Source organism: Lampetra planeri, chromosome 15 (genome assembly GCF_965212315.1).
Source record: "Lampetra planeri chromosome 15, kcLamPlan1.2.h2, whole genome shotgun sequence".
In the NCBI taxonomy this organism is placed as follows: Eukaryota; Metazoa; Chordata; class Hyperoartia; order Petromyzontiformes; family Petromyzontidae; genus Lampetra; species Lampetra planeri.
Window position 1 is genome coordinate 5355734 of NC_136121.1, and position 12807 is coordinate 5368540.

Consider the following 12807-nt stretch of genomic DNA (forward strand, 5'->3'; position numbering starts at 1 on the left):
GAACAGAGGTCACTCTAGAAGGGATCGCCGTGGTAGCTCTGTGACACTCGCACTGCTCTTTGAGAGTTCCCAATGAATTCTTCCCCTCCAGACATCCCGATGATAGTGCAGTCAGGATGAACGCGTTTTAATTTTCCTTCCCCCGAACCTCCGTTCAGCACGGTTGACTACGTACGGTGCGAAAGAAGTTGAGCATACGTCCGTGCATGCGTACGTGCCGACGCGTGGGTAAATAATCCCGAGGCCCGTACGGCGTCCGGAAGTGCCTCTTGTAGCAGCGAATTAATCAAGAGGGGCGCGCACGTCGAGCTGGTGGCATGTACGTGCAGTGGCGTGGATTCTGGTATCGGTGGACTTACAGAGGCTCGCGTTTGCGTTTGAACATATATGAACCCAGGAAGCTGTCGGGCACCATCGACGTGATCGGGAGCCAGATGATCGGCATCACCCGCGTGGAGGGCAGGAGGCGAGACCGCGACGGCCTCCCCGAGCCCAGCCCCATCCAGGCAAGGGCCGGCCTCACCGCGCAATACCGCTGCAACCACCATATCTACACCACACTCACAACACCGCTGAGTTACCATCGCACCGCCACCGCACCACAACTGCGCCACCGTCGCAGTCCCACCACACCGCCGCACCGCTGCAGCTCCCACCACACTACCACAACGCCGTACGGATGCACGTTCAACTTCTTTCGCACGGTATGTAACCAACCGCGCTCATCGGCGGTGCCGGGGCTGTCAAGTCCTGGCGAGGTTTTGGCGTACAGCCATTTTGAACGTCTGCTGCTGGGCGAGGGGCACCCCCCAGCACCCCTGTGTGCGGGTCGTGGGGGGCGGCGCCATTCCTTAGAGGGCCGTGGTACGCTTCGAACGTCAACCGCCAACCGAAGTGCGCGGTTTTGCTGGTGGTTTGGTCGTCAAGACGGGGGCGACGGCATCCGACAAGTGACTTGCCGTCGTCGCCTTCGAACTGAGCTCTTCTCGATGGTGCGGCGCAGTGCAAAAAATATCGATTTTGCTGCAGTGCCCACCACCGATAGCCCCAAAATCAGATTCCGTGTTTGGTATGTCTGTATGTTGAACTTCTTTCGCACCGTACGTAGACAACCCGTGGCTAATCGGAGGTGCGTTTGGAAGGGCAACTAAGGAAAAACAAAAAGCAGTTCTAAAGAAATGGGTTTTCAATCTCGATTTCAAAGTGCATAGCTCCAGTGGCTTCACTTGGAAGCTGTGCACGTACGTAGCTGTGCACGTACCTAGCTGTGCACGTACCTAGCTGTGCACGTACCTAGCTGTGCACGTACATAGCTGTGCACGTACGTAGCTGTGCACGTACCTAGCTGTGCACGTACCTAGCTGTGCACGTACGTAGCTGTGCACGTACCTAGCTGTGCACGTACCTAGCTGTGCACGTACCTAGCTGTGCACGTACCTAGCTGTGCACGTACCTAGCTGTGCACGTACGTAGCTGTGCACGTACGTAGCTGTGCACGTACCTAGCTGTGCACGTACCTAGCTGTGCACGTACCTAGCTGTGCACGTACGTAGCTGTGCACGTACGTAGCTGTGCACGTACGTAGCTGTGCACGTACGTAGCTGTGCACGTACCTAGCTGTGCACGTACGTAGCTGTGCACGTACCTAGCTGTGCACGTACCTAGCTGTGCACGTACGTAGCTGTGCACGTACCTAGCTGTGCACGTACGTAGCTGTGCACGTACCTAGCTGTGCACGTACCTAGCTGTGCACGTACCTAGCTGTGCACGTACCTAGCTGTGCACGTACCTAGCTGTGCACGTACCTAGCTGTGCACGTACCTAGCTGTGCACGTACCTAGCTGTGCACGTACCTAGCTGTGCACGTACCTAGCTGTGCACGTACCTAGCTGTGCACGTACCTAGCTGTGCACGTACGTAGCTGTGCACGTACGTAGCTGTGCACGTACGTAGCTGTGCACGTACCTAGCTGTGCACGTACGTAGCTGTGCACGTACCTAGCTGTGCACGTACCTAGCTGTGCACGTACGTAGCTGTGCACGTACCTAGCTGTGCACGTACGTAGCTGTGCACGTACCTAGCTGTGCACGTACCTAGCTGTGCACGTACCTAGCTGTGCACGTACCTAGCTGTGCACGTACCTAGCTGTGCACGTACCTAGCTGTGCACGTACCTAGCTGTGCACGTACCTAGCTGTGCACGTACCTAGCTGTGCACGTACGTAGCTGTGCACGTACGTAGCTGTGCACGTACGTAGCTGTGCACGTACGTAGCTGTGCACGTACCTAGCTGTGCACGTACGTAGCTGTGCACGTACCTAGCTGTGCACGTACCTAGCTGTGCACGTACGTAGCTGTGCACGTACCTAGCTGTGCACGTACGTAGCTGTGCACGTACCTAGCTGTGCACGTACCTAGCTGTGCACGTACCTAGCTGTGCACGTACCTAGCTGTGCACGTACCTAGCTGTGCACGTACCTAGCTGTGCACGTACCTAGCTGTGCACGTACCTAGCTGTGCACGTACCTAGCTGTGCACGTACCTAACTGTGCACGTACGTAGCCAACCGTGCTAATCGGTATCCGGGATGAGCTGGCAATTGCCGACAGGCGCTTGCCCAATCCCACCTGCCGTTATGAAGCCGTTCCGCAGTCGCGTGCCGCTCTGAAGCCACTGAGACGGCTGCCTGGCCTGCAGCCCCTTGCAGGAGTTAAACGCATGCAGGTGTCGACCCTACCTCTTACACTTGAACAAGGGGGGGGGGCGGGGGGGCACGTGTCAAGCCATACGAGCCCGGCAACCGGGAAACGTGGGCGGGGTGGGGGGGGGGCAAAGTCTTTGAAATTCATCGCTGCGGCGAGTTTTGTGAACGAGGTGCCCTGTGAACATTTTTTGCCGTCTTTGAAGGGGGGGGGGGGGTGGGGGGCGGCTTCGTAGCAAAGGGCTCGCGCGTGTTTGATATTTGACGTTGCCTGCTTTGGTCAAGATTTCGAAAGAACATCTCCGTTTCCTTTCCTTGCCGCCCGCGTTGGGGTTTTAATTGTGCAATTGTAATCGGATAACGAGACCCTGGTAATTACCTCTGTATCGCTAGCAACAGAAATGCCACATTCTCGGGCGTGGGCAAAGTGGTACCGTCAGATGAACACTCTGTACCTGCTTGGGTTTTGGAGACACTTTGGCTTGACAGCCGGGCGTTCAAAGGTCCTGAGCTGAGACACGTTTAGTAATCAGTAAAAAAAAAATTGCAAAGTGCAAAGAACCATGTCCACTCATCAAGACTTGAGGGACCCTACCAGGTGGCGCTGGGCTCGGAGGCACTGAGCCACCCCTTGCGAGTTTCAGGCGGTGATTTTGGGTTTCAGCCGCCCGGAAATGAACGGTGCTCCCAATGGTGACAAGGCTGTGACTGTGAATTTTTTAAATATTTTTTTAGAAGTAGTTTTTTTGCGCGACGCAGCTTTTATTCGACCTCTGGTAGTGAATGAAAAAAAACATTGTTTCACATGCAACAAACAGTTTTGTTTGGCTTTCGCGACCAATATTATCCATTATAGAGGTTTTTGGGTGAGATCGCGTGACGTCTTGTTAAACACGCCACCGCCCCGACAGCCAAATTGGTAAGGTTCGTCACGTGAACAAAATATACCAATTCGTTACTCGTACAGCACACCGGTGTGTTGGAGAGTTAAACCCACAATCATTTACAATTTGAGTACGACGTTTCGCCAGTAATTACAACCAGCATCATCGGGTGACGGCCAGAATTGTGGATCGTGCTGTCGCCAGATGAAAGAAAGGTGTGCACGTAGTGTGGCTAAGAAAATCCTATCCCTACATTCCTTGGCAGTTCTTTGACACACAGGGTGGTGCGCCGCTCGCTGCAAGCAAAGTGGATGTCAAAACGTGGTCGTCTCGCGCTGCGACGCCGATTGCGCGGTCCGAGTATAATTGTGGGAAACGGTACATTTTTGAGGGAAAAAAAAAAAAAGGCCGTGTCCCTACGACGCTGAGTGAGGAATCGGCCTCAAGCGGCCTGCACGGGGCGATCTTGCCGAACGGGCGATCTTGCCGAACGCAGCCCGACTAGAAAGTGGCGCCGTTCCACCTTTGCCGCTCCCGCACGCGGCCTCCTCCTCCGCAGCGGTTTGGCGGGCGGACCCCGGTAATGATTTCCAGCGACGGAAGCTTTTAATCTGCCGGACGGTGATGTACGAGAACGAAAGTTTGCGCGCGGCCCCTTGGGGGCGCGTGTTTTTAATGCACGCTTTACACTCGCGCACGTGCGCACGCTTGCTTTTTACCTGGTGCGGCTTGTCGCCACGTCGCGCACCATTAATGTTGACCTGCGAAGAGGCTTTGATATCGTAGGTGCACGCCAGTGGACGATGGGGGATTTGTTGCCGCACGTGCGAGAGATGGAGAGAGAGAGAGAGAGAGCGTGTGCCGGGAATTGCGCGCGTGCGGTTTGGTCTCGTGAGTGGCGATGTGGTGGTTCAGCGCTGTGCGCCACAAACCCAGCGGGTCGTGGTTTGAGTCCCGATTATCATGGACCCTAAACCTGAGTCTAAACCAGCTCTAACTCGAGTCTAACACAACCCTTATCTTTAGATTTGAAGCTTTCGTGACTGCAAGGATTCATACTCTTTGCTTTTTTCGGTAAAGTCACGTAGGTAAAAATAAAATAAATGAAGACCTAAATTAAATCACGATGTTTCGGAGGCAACACAAGCTTCCGTCTTCAGGTGGAACCGTTACAGCCAAAGTCACTTACTACAATGACGTCGTGATTTAATTTAGTTGTTTTCATTTATTTTATTTTTACCTACGTGACTTTACCGAAAAAAACAAAGAGTAACAACCCTTATCACTATTTTAATCGTAAGCCAACCCTAATCCTAACCAATACCTAATTCAACCCTAATCCTAACCAAAGCTTAATCCTAACCCAACATTCATCTTAACACAATCTTAAATTAACCCCAACTCTAACAATCATAACTCATACCCAATCCCAATGGCAATGTTATCTCAAACCTTAACTATAACCATAACCAGACCCTAACCTTAAACTAATATATATATTTTTTCCAAGTAAGGCCCACTAGGCTATATAGTTATTTTTCAGAAGTGACCTGGCCACAAACGATAGCTTAGCGAAGTGGCTTATCACGTGGCAATGTATAGCAGCGAAATACTCTAAATGCATCTTGATTATGAATGTGGAGGGATCAACTGGAGAAAAATCCACTCGACCGCGGGGAGAGAGACACGCAAACTCCAAATATACCGGCGTCAGTTCGAGATTGAACCCTTGACCTCCACCGTGGCGACCCCTGACCCATACCTAATCCTGACCCGTACCTAAACCATAACACTGACCCCGAACCCCTAACAAACATAACCCGACCACGACCCCAAGCCCACCTGAGACTCTGCCGCGTTTCCGTGGCCGTGCCCCAGGTGCTTGGGACGCTGCCGCCCCCCGGGGACTACAGTGCGAACCAGGGCAAGCCCCCGCCGTCGTTCGCACCCCCAACAGCTCCGCCGCCCCTGCGGCCCATGGGCCTCCCGCCGAACTTCATGCCACCACCACCCATTCTGCCGCCACCCGTGAGCGTGGGCCCTCCGCACATACCTCCTCCAGGTGAGCACGGCACGACCACCAACACCTCGCACCAACACCTTACACCAACACCTCGAACCAACACCTTGCACCAGCACCGTACACCAACACCTTGCACCAACACCTTACACCAACACCTTACACCAACACCTTACACCAACACCTTACACCAACACCTTGCACCAACACCTTACACCAACACCTTACACCAACACCTTACACCAACACCTTGCACCAACACCTTGCAGCAACACCTTACACCAACACCTTGCACCAACACCTTACACCAACACCTTGCACCAGCACCTTACACCAACACCTTACACCAACACCTTGCACCAACACCTTGCACCAACACCTTACACCAACACCTTGCACCAACACCTTACACCTTGCACCAACACCTTACACCAACACCTTACACCAACACCTTACACCTTGCACCAACACCTTACACCAACACCTTGCACCAACACCTTACACCAACACCTTGCACCAGCACCTTACACCAACACCTTACACCAACACCTTACACCTTGCACCAACACCTTACACCAACACCTTACACCAACACCTTACACCAACACCTTGCACCAACACCTTACACCAACACCTTGCACCAACACCTTACACCAACACCTTACACCAACACCTTGCACCAACACCTTACAACATATTGAATATTTGCTGGTTCATTCCAGGATGATTCTGTTATGCGTCGTCGCTTTAAGATGTTCTGTGTTCATATTTTGTTTGTTGCGGTTGCACCCGACTTAAGAGCCACATGGCTCACAGGGCTGTACCTAATAAATGAACTTGAACTTGAACCAACACCGCCCCTACACTAACCTCAACCCCGTCCCCAACACCAACCCCCGTTCATAACCCCAACCCTGCCCCTGACCCCATCCCCACCCCTAACCCCAACACTGCCTGTAACCGCAACACCTTCTCTCACCTTAACCCCAACCCGATCCCTTACCCTCAATTCCGCCCCAACACTAACCCCAACCCCGCCCCTAACCCCAACACCGCCCTTAACCCAACCCGCCCCTGATTCCAACCCCGCCCCAACCCCTAACCCCAACCCCGCCCCTAACCCCAACCCCGCCCCTAACCCCAAACCCGCCCATAATTCCAACCCCGCCCCGAACCCCAACCCCGCCCCGAACCCCAACCCCGCCCCTAACCCCAAACCCGCCCATAATTCCAACCCCGCCCCTAACCCCAAACCCGCCCATAATTCCAACCCCGCCCCGAACCCCAACCCCGCCCCGAACCCCAACCCCGCCCCTAACCCCAAACCCGCCCATAATTCCAACCCCGCCCCGAACCCCAACCCCGCCCCGAACCCCAACCCCGCCCCTAACCCCAAACCCGCCCATAATTCCAACCCCGCCCCGAACCCCAACCCCGCCCCGAACCCCAACCCCGCCCCTAACCCCAAACCCGCCCATAATTCCAACCCCGCCCCGAACCCCAACCCCGCCCCGAACCCCAACCCCGCCCCTAACCCCAAACCCGCCCATAATTCCAACCCCGCCCCTAACCCCAAACCCGCCCATAATTCCAACCCCGCCCCGAACCCCAACCCCGCCCCTAACCCCAACCCCGCCCCTAACCCCAAACCCGCCCATAATTCCAACCCCGCCCCTAACCCCAAACCCGCCCATAATTCCAACCCCGCCCCGAACCCCAACCCCGCCCCGAACCCCAACCCCGCCCCTAACCCCAAACCCGCCCATAATTCCAACCCCGCCCCTAACCCCAAACCCGCCCATAATTCCAACCCCGCCCCGAACCCCAACCCCGCCCCGAACCCCAACCCCGCCCCTAACCCCAAACCCGCCCATAATTCCAACCCCGCCCCGAACCCCAACCCCGCCCCGAACCCCAACCCCGCCCCTAACCCCAAACCCGCCCATAATTCCAACCCCGCCCCGAACCCCAACCCCGCCCCGAACCCCAACCCCGCCCCTAACCCCAAACCCGCCCATAATTCCAACCCCGCCCCGAACCCCAACCCCGCCCCGAACCCCAACCCCGCCCCTAACCCCAAACCCGCCCATAATTCCAACCCCGCCCCGAACCCCAACCCCGCCCCGAACTCCAACCCCGCCCCTAACCCCAAACCCGCCCATAATTCCAACCCCGCCCCTAACCCCAAACCCGCCCATAATTCCAACCCCGCCCCGAACCCCAACCCCGCCCCGAACCCCAACCCCGCCCCTAACCCCAAACCCGCCCATAATTCCAACCCCGCCCCTAACCCCAAACCCGCCCATAATTCCAACCCCGCCCCGAACCCCAACCCCGCCCCGAACCCCAACCCCGCCCCTAACCCCAAACCCGCCCATAATTCCAACCCCGCCCCGAACCCCAACCCCGCCCCGAACCCCAACCCCGCCCCTAACCCCAAACCCGCCCATAATTCCAACCCCGCCCCGAACCCCAACCCCGCCCCGAACCCCAACCCCGCCCCTAACCCCAAACCCGCCCATAATTCCAACCCCGCCCCGAACCCCAACCCCGCCCCGAACCCCAACCCCGCCCCTAACCCCAAACCCGCCCATAATTCCAACCCCGCCCCTAACCCCAAACCCGCCCATAATTCCAACCCCGCCCCGAACCCCAACCCCGCCCCTAACCCCAACCCCGCCCCTAACCCCAAACCCGCCCATAATTCCAACCCCGCCCCTAACCCCAACCCCGCCCCTAACCCCAAACCCGCCCATAATTCCAACCCCGCCCCGAACCCCAACCCCGCCCCGAACCCCAACCCCGCCCCTAACCCCAAACCCGCCCATAATTCCAACCCCGCCCCTAACCCCAAACCCGCCCATAATTCCAACCCCGCCCCGAACCCCAACCCCGCCCCGAACCCCAACCCCGCCCCTAACCCCAAACCCGCCCATAATTCCAACCCCGCCCCGAACCCCAACCCCGCCCCGAACCCCAACCCCGCCCCTAACCCCAAACCCGCCCATAATTCCAACCCCGCCCCGAACCCCAACCCCGCCCCGAACCCCAACCCCGCCCCTAACCCCAAACCCGCCCATAATTCCAACCCCGCCCCGAACCCCAACCCCGCCCCGAACCCCAACCCCGCCCCTAACCCCAAACCCGCCCATAATTCCAACCCCGCCCCGAACCCCAACCCCGCCCCGAACCCCAACCCCGCCCCTAACCCCAAACCCGCCCATAATTCCAACCCCGCCCCGAACCCCAACCCCGCCCCGAACCCCAACCCCGCCCCTAACCCCAAACCCGCCCATAATTCCAACCCCGCCCCTAACCCCAAACCCGCCCATAATTCCAACCCCGCCCCGAACCCCAACCCCGCCCCGAACCCCAACCCCGCCCCTAACCCCAAACCCGCCCATAATTCCAACCCCGCCCCTAACCCCAAACCCGCCCATAATTCCAACCCCGCCCCGAACCCCAACCCCGCCCCGAACCCCAACCCCGCCCCTAACCCCAAACCCGCCCATAATTCCAACCCCGCCCCGAACCCCAACCCCGCCCCGAACCCCAACCCCGCCCCTAACCCCAAACCCGCCCATAATTCCAACCCCGCCCCGAACCCCAACCCCACCCCTAACCCCAAACCCGCCCATAATTCCAACCCCGCCCCGAACCCCAACCCCGCCCCGAACCCCAACCCCGCCCCTAACCCCAAACCCGCCCATAATTCCAACCCCGCCCCTAACCCTAACCCCGCCCCGAACCCCAACCCCGCCCCGAACCCCAACCCCGCCCCGAACCCCAACCCCGCCCCGAACCCCAACCCCGCCCCGAACCCCAACCCCGCCCCGAACCCCAACCCCGCCCCGAACCCCAACTTTGCCCTAAACCTGTTCACCTTCATGCCGTCCCCACTCACACCACCACCTCCTTTGAAAAACCCCATCCCGAACCCCACCCAGAACCCTTTCTCTTGCCTGGCACTTGCGAGATAGGGTTTGTGTGCTTGTTTTGCGTGAGTGTTCGTCGCTTGGGATCTTCAATTACAATCAAAAAGCATTTCTGACTTCTTGCCGAGCCCCACCCCTGTTGACATTGAGATTGTATGAAAGGAGCTGTTATATCTGCTGTACTTATTTTTGTTATTATTGATTCATCGGTTATTTTTGGCCGTAAGTTACTCTCACGGTATACGTGCATCAAATCGTGTGTGTGTGTGTGAAGACAGCAATTTATGATCTGTTTAGTATATCGGAATCAAATATTTATACTGGAGGAATCCAAAAAGCTATAAAGCTCTTTTTCACATGTCCAGATCGTATGCTTTGTGAAACAATTAGGAGGTGAGCTTTTACATTGGGGGTAGAATGGTGGCACAGTGGTTAGCTCACTACACTACCAATCGTGGAACCTGATTTCGATTCTCTGCCATGGCAAATATGAGTGGCTCTGAATATCTGAACTTGACCCCAACCCCATCACTAACCCGCAGTGACCAGCGTGGTGAAGTATGGTCAAACAGCTTTCATAACCGATGCGGTGTCAGGAGGCCTTCATCCGGTAGTGGATTCGTAAAGTCTGATCAATTGTTTGTTTAATTCGCATATTAAGCACGTACAGTAAGTCCTCGTTTAACGCGGCAGATGTGTTCCTGAAAATTTGCGTGGCAACTGAAAAACGCGTCAAGCGAAAACAATTTCCCCGTAAATAATTTCACGACACGACGCACAAGCAGGGGAGTTGGCGGGACAAATAACTGTGTTACTGTACCGTTCAGCCATGCAGCTCAAGAAATCGGTTCGTAGTCGACCGCTCAGGAATCGTGTTATTACGGCGCGCATTTTGCGTTATATCGGTGCGCTGTTCCGCCTTAAAATGGTTCGTGTTGTGTGTTATATCCGTGCATGTTCCGCGTTATGACGGGGTGCATGTTTCGCGTTATAAGCGCACGTGGTTCCACGTTATAACGGGGTGCATTTTATCATCGTGCGCATTCCGCATTGTGCGAAAAGTGTTCCCGAATGGAAGAACCGCGTTATGGTGTGAACACCGCCACGCGCTAAGCGAGGACTCGCCGTCGACGGAAGTGACTTTTGTGTGCCACGTTGCCCCCCCCCCTCCGTTCACCTGGGGCACGTAGACCCCCCGGACATCTCGCTTGCCAGTTTCTGAAAATTCTGAAGCCCCGTAGGTTGTCCCCGTGAGGTCCAATAATTGCTGTCCCCTTGGTCGCCCACTCGCGTTCCATTATTCCGGCCGAAGTTTCAAACCCATTACGCTGATTGCGACTGGTTGCCTTTCCCACAGAAAAAAAAGCCCAACGTTTTCGGAGCCACTTTAAGGATTGTCATCATGTGCTTGTGTTTCTTCTTCATCTTCCGTGCATTTATGTATTGGGTAAAACAAAAAACCCCCACGCGCTCACAATGTCACTGTGTTCTTTAAAGTAATTGAATTGAGTTAAATAGCGAATCCATTAGCAAGGAATGTTGAGTTGGCCGAGCCGTATGGATTACAGTGGCCACAAGCCCTAATTGAACGCAATCATCTTCAGCCCGCTGCAATTTGCGCAAACATTCGCCAACGACGGTAATAGTTTGACGTTCAGAAGCTGTAACATTTACAGCTGTTTGTCAACCCGCTGCTGGATGACGGCCTCCACTGGCCCTGCTGGTCATGTGGTTAGTTTAACCACACTCACCATGCTGATGATCACTGTTAGTTATGGGGAAGAGGGGAACCAGCACTGGTTCAGACATCACCCCCCCACCCCCACCCTACCCCCGGCTGGACGTCAGCTGTAGCCAGGAGTCGAACTCGGTTTGCCGGGTTAGCGGCCAGTTGCACGAACCTCTGCGCGACCCCAGCCGCGATCGTGGCTGCCGCTTCACGCGACGTTCCGCCGAGCCGAAGACAGGTGGCCCGTCAACTTAGCACCCCGGCGACGATGTCGCTTACGAGCGAGGCGTAGGCAGCCAGCTTTGTCACGAGCGTCAAGCCGATGCATCGTGAGAGCCCAGCTTTAACGGGCGACGCTTTGAACGCGATTGCGTCCTCGGCATCCGTTTCATCAGCCTCGCCTCGTAAACGAGCTGACTCGCCGCCATGTGACCTTAGCCCCCATGCCTCGCCGCTGCTGCCGCTCGTCAAAGCCGAGCGTGCCTATCTGGGGCCCGTTTGGCGCGCGGCGGAAAGGTCGATCGCGATCGATTGAATTTTTTTGCGTAATCCGCTCGCGCGTTTGGTGTTGGGCCCCGGTGGCGGTGCTGGAGATGGCGGGGGGAGCGGTACGGTACACGGAGCGGTACACAGAGCGGTACGGTCGCATGTTCCGACGGTGGTCGGCCTTGCTGGGCCGTGCCCCGGCTACGGGCTCCCGGCTCGCTCGACGCTGCCAAGGGCTCGCCAGCGCCCATGAGCCGATGGGCATCGTGGAAATGGGGGTGGGGGGGGGGTGCCGTGGTTATCGAGCGCACTGTGTCGCGAACCCGTTGGACTCGAGTTGGGTTCACGGCGACCATCGGGCTCGAAGCGCAGAGCACTGCAGCACCACCAGGCCAGGGTCAACGAGGCAATGACGTTGAGTTGGTGCAGATGTTTCTTCACAGCTGCTGAGAACTGCTGTGCTTATTGGGGGGCTGGGGGGGGTGGTGGGTGGCGCTGTGGTTTGCGCACCTCGCTATAAACCTGGCAGTCGGAGTTTGATTCCCGGCCACTTCCGACATCGGTGGTGGTGAGTGATGCCTGAAGCAGGCTTGGATGCCTCCCATCAGCAACCCGCACTCATCGGCGTGGTGAAATATGGTCAAGCGACCCCCTTGACCAGCATGCTGCGTGGAGGCCTCCATCCCGCAGTGGATTGGCAAAGGGCTGTAGGTGATTTATTATTGCATTGATAGAACGTCAATTTCATATCCTCATGCGCCTCGCCGAAGATTAAATGAATGAGCGCTGTTATTAAACGGCTTTTGAATGATGAATTCGCTCTTAATGCGCGTTTAAAAACCCCACGGCAATCACAGCTTTGTAAATTTTAAACCAACAGAGTGCTCGTGCGTGCGACGTGGAGCGGCGTGTCCCGTCGCGCGCACCTCATTCACCCCACTGTTCCCATTCTTCATGCGCAGCGGCCGTGAGGCGCGCAGCGTCCAGCCCCGAGCGTCTGCGAGCATTCTTATCTCTCGCCTGGGGGGGGGAGGAGGAGGAGGGAGAGGGAGG

At 56.7% G+C, this 12807-nt stretch overlaps 1 protein-coding gene across 1 annotated transcript in view; it reads left to right on the top strand.

Moving 5' to 3' along the window:
* FIP1L1 (factor interacting with PAPOLA and CPSF1) overlaps positions 1–12807 on the top strand; it is a gene marked incomplete at its 3' end in the record, with an annotated part of 53218 nt that overhangs the window by 13393 nt on the left and 27018 nt on the right. The window contains exons 9-10 of the mRNA XM_078601269.1: positions 386–506; positions 5463–5646. Of these exons, the coding sequence (XP_078457395.1) occupies positions 386–506; positions 5463–5646 (305 nt within the window). The remainder of the gene's footprint in view (positions 1–385; positions 507–5462; positions 5647–12807) is intronic.